Source organism: Sceloporus occidentalis, unplaced genomic scaffold, assembly GCF_023333645.1.
Source record: "Sceloporus occidentalis isolate IW3139 unplaced genomic scaffold, rSceOcc1.0.p SCAF_6, whole genome shotgun sequence".
NCBI lineage: Eukaryota > Metazoa > Chordata > Lepidosauria > Squamata > Phrynosomatidae > Sceloporus > Sceloporus occidentalis.
Genome location: NW_028316986.1, coordinates 64,178,553 through 64,190,825, shown reverse-complemented (window position 1 = coordinate 64,190,825; position 12,273 = coordinate 64,178,553). Strand labels below are relative to the sequence as shown.

Genomic DNA, 12,273 nt, shown 5'->3' with positions numbered 1-12,273 from the left:
TATAAAGTTTTATAAGACATTTGAGAAAGTAAATGGTATCAGTTGTTATTCAATCAGACCTTAACAACAGTTTTTCAAGAATTTGTGGCCCCTGAATCTGCCACAGTATTTTTCTTTCAATAGTTAAGGCTCATTGTTGCCTTTGTAAGTTTAGCCTTTTTACATGTCACAGAATGCATATTGAGGAACTTTTTCACTTGTAGTAGTGCATACCAATTTTTTTAGTTTTAAGGGGACTAGCTGAGCTTATTGTATTGTTCTTCTTTTGTTCCATAGCTATGCTATTGATCAAATCAATCAGATAAAGTTGATCAGATTGGCAGATTGGGAAAAGTTAATCCACAAAAAACCCACAAGGGGTGATGGCATAGGAAAGGGAGATGAATGAAGGCACAGGGAGACAAGGGAAGAAATACGTGATTATTTTTGTCACATTAGGTGAAGTTAAAAGAGACTATGTGGTATAATAGGGGTTTGACAGAAACAATAACAGTAATATTGTGCTGAATGTAGTTAAGGCAGAATGGAAAGTGTAAAACACATATGCACAGATACATGCATCTATGACTTCTGGCCAACCTATCTTTTAATTTGCTTGTCAGATGAAGGGCATGTAACGTCAAATCAAAACAAAAACCTTGTTTTGGCATATTTTTGCAAATACTTGAAACCCAAAGTTGATAATAGAAGTGCTCTTTCAGAAGCAGAGGGGGAAAAATTGAATGTAAGGCTACACAAACAGGATTGATGTGGTAATTTGTTATCGATTCATTGAACACTCAGTATATCTTTTTTTAAAAAAACACACAGACCAAACTGTTGCTCAGAAGATATATATATATATATATATATATATATATATATATATATGATTTATATTCTATATTAAACGTGTTTGACGTTTTCAATATGCTTCCCTCTATATATTTGTTCTTGCTATTTGGCAGCAGATCAGTAGCTCCAAAACCAGGAACATTTGTCATTGGAATTGCATAAATGATAGTGATGATTATCAATAAGTTAAGCCTTTTGAAAAGAGACTATAAAATACCCCCTTATTAATGAAACATATGCCAGCAGCTCATTTAGACAATTTATTCAAGGCCTCTCTTGCCCTTATTTGACTTGCATGACCTACAGCTTGAAAACGAATGCCTTTGTGTTTCAGGGGTTCTCTTTTCTTCATTAGGACTATACATATAATTCACTGACTGTTTTTATATAATTGATAGGTTGTGTGTGTATGCCTGGGTAGGCTTTTGAATTGTCCACCATTTCCTGTTGAAAGTTCCTTTTGCTATAAAATATTGTGGGTTGGTTCTACACTTGCACTCAACAAGTTTGTATATGCTGGGGTGGGGGGGGAGAAGGGAGGAGAGAATTCATCCCTTTGCAGTCCCCAATGCCTCTCAAACACTGTCTTAGTTTGTATCCGCATGGTAGCAATAATCCAGTTTTATATCATTTTAACTGCCATGGTTCAGTGCTATGGATTTCTAGTTTTGTGAGATAGTTAGCCTCTTATGTCACGATTTCATAGCAATAAGCTATGGCAGTTAAAATGGTTTTAAACTAGATTATTTCTGCAGTGAAGATGCAACCCTAGTAAACGGAGAGATCCACTAGAACAGTATGGGAAGTGAGCCTCCACTGGTTTCCAGTTTACTCTGTGAGGAGTGTTTCTGTTTCCAAATAGGCAAGTGTGAATCCAGCCTTGTGTTGGCAGAAAGAACAGGCATATCCACATTTTGTTAGTATTTTCTTTATTTTGTATTTATTCCTATACTTAATACATGACTGAGGCAAACAGTGTTTACAAGACATGAAAGTCTTACCCCTTATATGCACTTGAAAAACAAATCACTTGGTCTATCTGATATCTAACTGAGATTGCTTAAAGAATTCTGATGTAAAATTCCTGATTTTCTAAGAACAACAACAAAATGTTCCCTACATTCTCTCAGCCTCTGTATCAGGAAACTGGAAAATATCCAATATTACTCTAAAAGCATTTGATAAATTACAGGGATGTTACCTTAATGTCTGCACTATATAAATTTATGGAAAGTTTTATTAAAGCGAAACCTCTTAAGCATGTGGCAAGGCAAACCCTGATGAGAATGATTCATGAAGACTTTTGCAAAGACAGATATTACCCTATTAATGTTTTAGAGTTCTTTGAAAGTGTCAATGAACCTGTTGACAGAGCTGAACTGGTCTGATAGGATCTGACATTGTTTACTGGAACTTTCAAAGGGCTTTTGAAAAATTCCTTCGTTCAAGACTTCAAAGCAAACATGACAGTAGTGAAAAAAGAGAAGTTGTCTCATGTATTGGTACCTGGTTAAAGAACAAAAACAAGTGAACAGGAATTAAGAGTTGGTTTTGTCAATGAAACAGTGTAATAAGTCTCCTGAGGTGGGATGGGAACCAGCTACATCTGTATGTGGAAGACACCTGGCAGATGCAGCAACTCCAGAAAAAGGATCATGAGACTGTAGTGGCTAGTTAGTTAAAATGTCAACCTGCATATGGCTTCCTTGACTATAATTTGAAAAGGAATTGAAAATAAAACTGCTGATGTCATACTGCCATTGTACAAGTATAAGGTGTGACCATCTTTAAAATACAGTATATAGTTCTCATCACAGCACCGTAAAAAATGCTTACAGGGCTGGAACAACTTTTTCATGAGGTAAAGTTATGGCATTTGCAGCTGTTTAGCTCAGGAAAAAAAAAAGAAAAAAGAAAGTAAGAGAAGATATTGAACTATAAAATCATGAATTATTATTTTTTTAAAAATATGAGTATCAAATTTTGAATCAATTGTTCTTAGTATGTTTTCTTTTTGTATCAATGTCATGCTCTTCTCATGTGTACAGGTTGAGCATCCCTTATCTGGAATTCTGAAATCTGAAATACTCCAGAATTGTCCACATGGGTGGCTGAGATAGTGACACCTTTACTTTAGGACAACATACACAAACTTTATTTCTTGCACAAAAACATTACAAATATTGTTTATTAAATCACCTTCAGGCTATATGAATAAGTTGTATATGAAACATAAATGAAGGTTGTGCTTGGACTTGCATCTCATCTCCAGGAAATCTCATTATGTCTATGCAAATATTCCAAGATCTCCCCAAATCCAAAATCCAAAACACTTCTGATCCCAAGCATTTCAGAGAAGGGATACTCAACCTGTATTATGTATTTTTAATTGGTGTTATGTGATTTTTGTTGGTGTTATGTCTCTTGCTGTATTTAAATCTGTTATTCCCTGCTTTGATCCTTAGAGAGAGGTGGGTAAGAAATAAATATTGTTATTGTTATTCTATGAAGGAATCCCACACCCTGATAATACTAGGACCGGAAACTGATTGGTAGGAGATTCAGGATAGAAAAGGAAGTAGTGCTTCAAACACACACACACACACACACACTTCATTCAATGCTAAAGAGGAAGATAGTCTATAAATTCAATAAATAAATAAATAAATGAACTGTAATCTTTCCATAGGCATGTGCAGACCACTGTGTGAGCCAAACACTAGGAAAGATAGGCGTTTGACTTTATCCTACATGGCTTTTAAAACATTTTAATGACAGCATGCTAATAAATTTCTCCTCAATTCCTACAGTCTGCTCAAGGTGGTGGTCATCGGACACTCCTTTATGGGCATGCAATATTGCTGCGCCATTCTTACAGTGGTATGGTATGTATGAATTTATGTATGGTGATGATGATATATTTGATACATTTGTTTTCAGTGTAATAGAATTAAAGGCTATGTCTACAAGTGTTGAGTAATAATTGGAACCTGATGTTATAAATATGATCAGCTATTTCTGTGGTTCCAGGGAATCCATTCCACTGCGGCAATTTCTTTTCAGGATAGATTTCTCTGGTAGACATTACAGTCATCCTTCCATATTTGCGGCTTTGATATTTGCGGATTTGATTATTCACGGATTTCATGAATATGTTCTCTCTAGGACTGTCTAGGTCCTCCAGTGCAACTCTGTGGTCAACTTTAACTAAAAGTTGCACTGAAAGACCAAGTGCCATTCTATGGTCAGTGTATGTTGGAGATTGACCACAGAGTTGCACTGGAGGACCTAGAGATTCCTAGAGAGGTGTCCTCTCAGGTAAAAACAGTTATTTGCAGTTTTTCCATATTCACGGGAGTCTTGTCCCCCTAACCCTAGTGAATATGGAGGGACAACTGTAGTCTAAATGAGGTTTTGATGGATTACACTGAGGGCTGATCATTTAAATTTTATTTTATAGACAATTTCCATTGTGAAACAGTTTGTTATTACTGGTAATACTGATTATATATTTGGGTACCTGGTGTGAGCTGTCCATTATTACCAGGAATTCTATAGGCTACAGATCTATTTTGAGTTTATCAACATTTCCCCCCACATTTCATTTGATAACCTTTAAATAGGTTACCAACTTTTCATATGTCCATAGTACACTGAGTAGACTGTCTCCAAAATGCTTGTATGTTTGAATATACTGAACTGTGTTTCTGGTTTCTACTCAAATCCAGTTTCCTTATTTCCCACCTCTGAGTCCTTTTCTATAATTCCATAAAATGGCATTTTATTAACAAAAATACTACTTTTGGTCACAGTTATTTCTTCTTTTATTTAACAAATTTTTAGTGTTAAAGAAAATATTTACATTTTTCCTCTGAAATAGTTCAGTGATACTACAGTGATTGTGTGCACATATCGTAAACCAGGAAATATGCTGTACTTTTATATTTTAATTATGCTTCAAACATCTTGTTAGCTGTTTTACTATGTGCTTTTAAAAATATAATTGTCTATTTGTTTTTAACTTTTGGAAATAATTGTAACTGGAATTTGTTTTAACTTTATTGTAAGCTGCTTTGAATCACTTGTCAAGAGAAGGGTGAAGTTTATATTAATTAATTAATTAAAATGAAAACATCTGTTTTCACTTTTGTCATTAGTATTTGTGTTGCCTCTCCACTTCACGAACGTCAATGGACAAACTGGCATTTGATGTGGGCTTGCAAGAAGATACTACAGGTTAACGACTTCTTTTTAAAAATACTTTACTTGTATTTTTAATTGTAACAAATTAGATGCTAACAGTTTACAATATTTTTCTTCCTTACAAAAACATTTAGTTCCTTTCTTGCTTAGTTCCTTTCAAAGAGCATATTATTATTTGTGAACAAATCTTGCCAAGAAAACCCCGTAATCGCTTCTTCTTAAGGTTGCTATAAATTCAAAATGACTTCAATGCACACAACAGCAAATAGTAACTCCATATGTGTCAGTAAATTTACAATGGCTTTGACTTTTTCTTTTTCTTTCTTTTTCTTTTTTTGGAAAGTGATAGCATTTAAATAGTGTTCCTGTCAGACATTTAAATAGGATTCTTGTCATACTTTAAAAACTGATTAATCTAGCATTTCTCAATGGACTGAACAGCAATGTTTTAGCAATATTTATGTAACTTTCATTTAGCACCCAGGGTATGCTGCTTTTTGTGTTTTCTTTTTTCACAAGAAATATTGCATATTTGATTGCAAATATCACATATGTGTCATCCTTAAAAGATGTCTGTTGGCATTAATTATAGAATAAAGACTACAAACTCGTAAGCACTTTTATAAAATCAACCCATTATTACATTTCATTTCTCATGCTATTGGGCCCTACAGATGTAGAACATATTCTTAATGTAACAGATTGAAATTATCTGAGACAAAGCAACTGAGTCTTTATTAAGCAGTGCCAGCATTTATTGTTTGGGAATTACTCATGTAAAATAATTTGTTGCTGTTGTTGTGTGCCTTCAAGTCATTTGTGACTTATGGTGACCCTAATGTGAATTTATCATGGCACTTTCTGGGATTAAGAATGCATGACTCACCCAAGGTGACCCAGGGGGCTTTCATGGTCGAGCAGAAATTGACTCCTGATCTGCAGAGTCAAAATGCTGAAGCACATGGCCTGGAAAGAGCGGCCTCTGACCGCATTGGCTGTGATCAGTCTGTGATTGTAGCAACTGCATGGTGGGTTGCTGCTGCAATCCGAAGCTGGCCCCCGACAGGAGCGGATTATATGCATTCCTTAAAAATCCGTTTTCCCTCTTTAGTGTGACTTTAGAGCAGTTTCCGGCCACTTTTGGGGCATGCATCATGTAAATATCACACCCCCAAAGTGGCTGGAAGCTGTCTTATTTGGCCTGTGCATTTCAAGCCCTTGTCCAACAATCAAACCACTGCACTATGCTGGCTCTATAAAATAATATTTATTGCCATTAAAAATGAAAATATGTTTTCTTGTACATCTAAATATGTCAAAGCAAAGATTAGTTGTATTCAGAACCCTATGTGCAAAATAGAAGCAACACTTTTCAAAGAGATCCCCATTCTCATAGCAATCTTTTCTATAACCTTGATAATGCAGGTGAGGCTTGCTGGTGGACTATACACCCTGCTTCCAAACAACGTTCAGAAGGAGAAAAAGTCCGTGTTGGGGATGATCTCATTCTTGTCAGTGTCTCCTCAGAAAGGTACTTGGTAAGTGATGAAGAATGTATAAGAGTATAATTATATGGCACTTAATGAAGCCTAATAAGGTATCAGTTAGGCCTGAACATTCCATTGGATCATCATGTAGAAAGGTTGATTGTTTTAACTGCCCTCTGTGCAATCCATTTATTGTTGTTGTTGATAACTACCCTTGAGTTAATCCCAACACATGGTGACCCTGTGGATGAGACTTCTCCAAGTCCCTTCTCCTCCACTGCTCTGCATAGGTCCTGAAAGTTCATACTCATAATTATCAGATTCAGTGGTACTCCCATGTCCTTAAGAACCATCCATTCGTGGTCCATGCAGTTGAATGCTGTGCTGTAGTTTATAAAGCACATGCTATGATCCATAAGGGCAGTCACTGAGAAACCTATGATGGTGCTGGGACTAAGAGAAGGCCCTCACCAAAGAAGCTTAAGATGCCAATAAATGTGTATAGGGAGACAAGATCTTTCAGATAGTCTGACCTAAGCTGTATAGAGTTTTATAAGTCATACCCAGCACTTTGAATTGTGTCTGGTGTTACCCAAAGAAAGGTGGGGAGGCTAGGGAGTGATGGCTCCTACCACCTGTGTCAGCTTCTCTTAGAAGGTTGGGGAATTTGTTTAGCTCAAGGAAGGTTATGAGAGTTTGCCTAAGTTTGGGATCATTTCCACCTGTATATGTTTTGGGTGAATAAAAGAAAGCTTTATTTAGAAATATGTAAGAGTGCAACCAAACATACAATAGTAATTTAGACACAGCATTCAGAACTCGCCAAAATGTACGGAAATTGGATAGTGGAGGTTTAGGGGTTCAAAGAGGTGGTAATTACCTGTCCTAAACAGGTAACCATGGAAAATGGGCTGAGACTGGGTCTGAGGGAAACACAGGAATCAAGTGAGATACTGACAGAGAGGTTAAATAGACCAGCCAAAAGGGCTGGTGTCAGGGTGAAGTGGGGGTGTGGCAACAACAAGCTGCACACTGCAGACCCCGACTCCACCCCCAAGCTACTGTCACACCACCTGCTTGACCAGACGGTGGGCAGCATTGCAGCACTTCAGCGGCATGGCGACTACATGCTACATGCCAAAAGGAGCACCGAAAAGTACCTCTGCAGCAGCAAGGGGGCTCTTTTACTGGACCAAAAAGAAGTGTCATTTTGCCACTACCTTTTGGCCTGGAAAAATGCCAATCCAGTGCTCAAAGGGGCAGCATGACGCCGCTCTTTAGGGCTAGCTGTTTAGGCTCAGAGTGTCTGTTTGAATCTCAAGCCAGACCAAATTGGAGGTGCCTTGGCATCCATATTTATGCAGGAAAATGTATCCTGGGGCAGATTTGGAGATTAAAATGAAGTTTCCAGGAGAGAAGAATGAGAAAGGAACTTGTGAAATGACTGAACAATCAGTGCGAACAATGAAGTATCTCCGCCAGAGGGCAGTATACTTGTGCTTCTGTTCATTTGCAAACACTAGGTCTATTTTGGGGGCAATTAGTGTACACATTGTAAACCATTTGGGGAGTGCTAAATTTACTGATAAGTGGTATAGAAATGTACTTGCTATTGCTCCCTTAAGAACTACTTTATCCATACAAATCTTCCCAAGAGCTACCAAAGCCCTCCTCTGTTTCCTCCTCACCATCTCAGTGCGGATTGGAGGGGGGAAGGCTGTGCAACAGGAGCCCAGGGGGTGGGTAGGCGGACCCGTCCTCCTTTCTCCCAGGACTCATCCTCCATTTCAGCTCTCTCCTGCCAAGGAGGGATTCCCAAATGCCCTCCATCATCCATATCTTTCAAAATATGTTGTTTGCGTAATGGGGTTCCATAATTCACACAGTCAGTTTGATATGTGAAAGAACTGCTGAAGCTCAATATATATTATTTAAAAATTGTGGCTATTATGCAAAAAAGACATCAAAGATAATCTTGACATGAATATTTTGCCAAAAAGAATGATTTCTTCAATTTATGAAGTGAAACCAAGTCAGAGAGAAAGAGGCAGGGAAGCAGACAAAAGCAAGGGCATATGAAAATCATGCAGTCATCTGTTACACCAGATGTTATAATGAGCATATTTTTTAGTAAGGTTGCCTTCAGCAGACAAAGTGTTCATCGCATTGTATATGCATACAAACATTAAAACAGAAAGTATTTGTTATTTTTAGATTTGGGTCTGGTTTGGGCTAATGGAAATACATAGATTGTGAGGGGGAGTCATGTCTTGTCATAGTGAACTCTGAATTTGTTTCTGCTACATAATTCTAGCTGCTTGAATACTTTGCATGACAAATTATCAGTGAAGGTCCTCCAGGCAGAGTTCAGGGAAAACTCTTCTGAACTCTTTAGCAAATCTGGATATGTAGCACAGTAGTGAACCAATACCTGCCAATTAGTTTTTCTTCAGGCCAATTTTTGTTAAACTTACAGCCAACTTATCAGCCAACATGCAGGCTTTGGGTTCATGCAAAAATTATTTTAACATTTAATGTCTATAACCAGGAATGTGGTGCTAATAGAGAACCTGGAGTGGGTTTGGGGAAAGAGCTGGTTGTTGAATTGTCATAACTTTGTGGGTGGTGGGTTTGAACTAAACCTTCTTTTAATTCTAACCTCAGTTGACATATTTAAATTCATATAAATTAATAATTTTAGAAACAACGCAATTTATACATTTAAAAAACAACTTGGGTTACGTTTCGCTTCATTTGTATTAGTATGCATACCAATTTTCTGATGCCTTGGTTTCATGGTTCTGACAGTCTGTCCCCTTTTATCATTACTTTTATCATTACTTGCAAACATGAATTCATTGATTATCTGATATTTTCTGGTTACATAAAAATGGCATCAATCCAGAGATCTTCAGAAGCTGGGTATGCTTTTCAGAAGAGGTGACTCACTACTGCAGTATCATTTGAGTGACTTATGGAGGAGAGTGGCTTAAATTGTTGTTTCAGTTTAAGAACTCTTGTGTGAATACAGGAAGGGTTCTTTTACTCATATGAAACTCTATTAAGTCAGCATAACTATCCTATTCCCAATATGTAAGGAATATTGTCTGACTGTAGTGTATTTTCTAATGTTGTGGGGTACTTTTCAAACAACCATATATAATTTAATTTAATAATTTGTTTTATTTATATACCGCTATTCCAAAGATCATAGTGGTGAACAGCAAGTAAGCTAATTAGCAAGTAAGCTAATTTGCCCCCAACAGTCTGGGTACTCATTTTAGCGACCTCGGAAGGATGCAAGCCTGAGTCGAGCTTGGGCCCTTTTGCCGGTCTTGAACTCGCAACCTTGTGGTTTCGAGTGAATGGCTGCAGTACAGGCACTTAACCACTGCGCCACCAGGGCTCCATACATGTATACATTGATTCCCAGTTGTTTGGATTTCACCTTGGAGCCATTTTGACTTTGTTAGTAACTTGACTACATAAAAATTTACTTTTCATAGAATCATAGAATTGGAAGAAAACACAAGGGGCATGCAGTCCAACTCCCTGTCATGCCAAAATATACAATTAAAGCACTCCCAACAGATGGCCATCCAGCCTCTGTGTAAAAACTTCCAAAGAAGGAGACTCCACCACACTCCAAGAGAATATGTTCCACTGTTGAACAGCTCTTACCATCAGGAAGTTCCGCCTAATGTTTAGGTGGAATCTCTTTTCCCATAGCTTGCATGCATCCATTGTTGCGGGTCCTATACTCTGGAGGAGCAGAAAACAAGTTTGCTCAATCCTCCATTAGCCCATACCAGACCTCAGTATGACATGCCTTCAGATATTTATACAGGGCTATATATCACCTTTTAATCATCTCTTTTCCAGGCTAAACATACCCAGCCCCCTAAGCCTCTCTTCATAGGGCATGATTTCCAGATTCTTCACCATTTTAGTCACCCTCCTCTGGACATGCTCCAGCTTGTCAATATCCTTTTTGAACAGTGGTGCCCAGAACTGGACACAGTATTCCAAGTGAGGCCTGACCAAAGCAGAGTAGAGTGGCACTATTACTTCCCTCAGTCTAGACCCGTTTTGGTGAACACGTGCCACCGTGGCAGAGAAGGTATGGGAAGCCATTTCTGTGGGCACGCACAATTGGCTTTCCTTCTTGTGGTTTGTCTTCCTATTGGCTGGAGGAAACGTGGATGGGGAGTTTGAAAATTCTGGTGACTGAGAAGGGCTGTTGCCTTCCTCCAAGCAGCCATGCTTCCAGGCTTGGAAAAGCCTCGCTGGCCTCAGATGCTGCTGCTGCCACCGCCACAGCCCTGACTCTGGAGCGGAGGCTTGAAACCTGGGTAGGAATTCATAACTTCTGGATTTTTAAATGGTTGTTGTTGTTGTTGTTGTGTGTCTCTAAGTAATTTTCAACTTATGTCCATCTTAAGGTAAACCTATCATGGCGTTTTCTTGGCAAGATTCGTTCAGAGATGATTTTTTTTTTGCCATTGCCTTGCCCTAGAAAGTGACAGTCAACCCACTGTGGTCTTGTGTGCCTAGAGGAGGTTTCCATGGCTGAGCTGGAATTTGAGCTCCGGTCTCCAGAGTCCATGCTCAAACCATGCTGGCTCCCTGTATTACATTTGTTGTTGTTGCTGTCTGCCTTGTCTGCTTTTTAAATGCTTGTTGTTGTTGTGTGCCTACAAATCTGCTTCCTTCCTGCCGGTGAGAGCTGGGAGGAAGGGAGGAGGAGGAAGCAGTGGCAGCAGGTGGGTGGTGTGTGTATGTGTCTTCAAGTTGTTCCTGGCGATCCTAAAGTGAAACTATCATGGGGTTTTCTTGGCAAGTTTTGTCAAAGGAGGGGTTTACTATTGTTAGCCTGAGGCTGAGAGTGTGTGCATGGGTGTGTGTGGGGTGCCTTCCTTCTCTCCCTCCTACTGCCCCATGGGTCTCTGAAGGATCCTTCCCTCCCTCCACCCTTCAGAGTTCTGTGAAGCTTCTGAGAGAGTGTGAGTTGCCCAAGGTTACTTGGTGGGTTCCTGTGGCTTCATAGGGAATTGAATCCTGATGTCCCAGAAAACTAGTCACAACGATGTTGTTAGCAAGGTTTGTTCAGAGGGGTTTGTCATTGCCTTCTGAGACTGAGAGAATGTGACATGCCCAAGGTCTCCCAGTGGATTTCATGGCCAAATGAGTTTCTTCAGCAGAGGTTTGCCATTGTCTTTCTCTGAGGCTGAGAGAATGTAACTTGCACAAGGTCTCCCAGTGGGTTTCGTGGCCAAGCTGGGATTTGAGCCCTGGTCTCCAAAGTCACACACTGACGTCCCTTGCTTTCTTTGTTCTGGTTATTGTGCTGTGCCTTCAGTGCTTTACTGTTGTTGTGTGCCTCCAAGTTGTTTCCAACTTATGGACCCAGAGCACTCTTCCTCCCTTCCGTGCGCCGGTTCCTGGCTGCCCTAAGGTGAAACTATCATGGGTCAAGCTTCATCAGAGGGAGATTTCTATTGCCATCCTCTTAGGCTGAGGGAGCGTGACTTGTGTGTGTGGTGCCTTCAAGTTGTTTCTGACTTATGGCAACCCTAATCATGGAGTTTTCTTGGCAAGTTTTGTTGTGGGGGGGAGGGATGCTATTGCTAGTCTGAGGCTGAGGCTGAGAAAGTGTGCCTTGGGTTTCCCCCCTGGAAGTCCCCACCGCCGGAGGACAGAGGTTCCACCCCCAGAAGTCACACTCCCGGAAGGTGGAAGTCCTGCCCCC

The 12,273-nt window shown here is 39.3% G+C and overlaps 1 protein-coding gene across 1 annotated transcript in view; it reads left to right on the top strand.

The window, feature by feature from the left end:
• Nucleotides 1-12,273, top strand: part of RYR2 (ryanodine receptor 2) — a 421,553-nt gene that overhangs the window by 139,422 nt on the left and 269,858 nt on the right. The window contains exons 6-8 of the mRNA XM_089529854.1: nt 3,645-3,719; nt 4,992-5,070; nt 6,463-6,575. Coding sequence (XP_089385980.1) covers nt 3,645-3,719; nt 4,992-5,070; nt 6,463-6,575 — 267 coding nt within the window. The remainder of the gene's footprint in view (nt 1-3,644; nt 3,720-4,991; nt 5,071-6,462; nt 6,576-12,273) is intronic.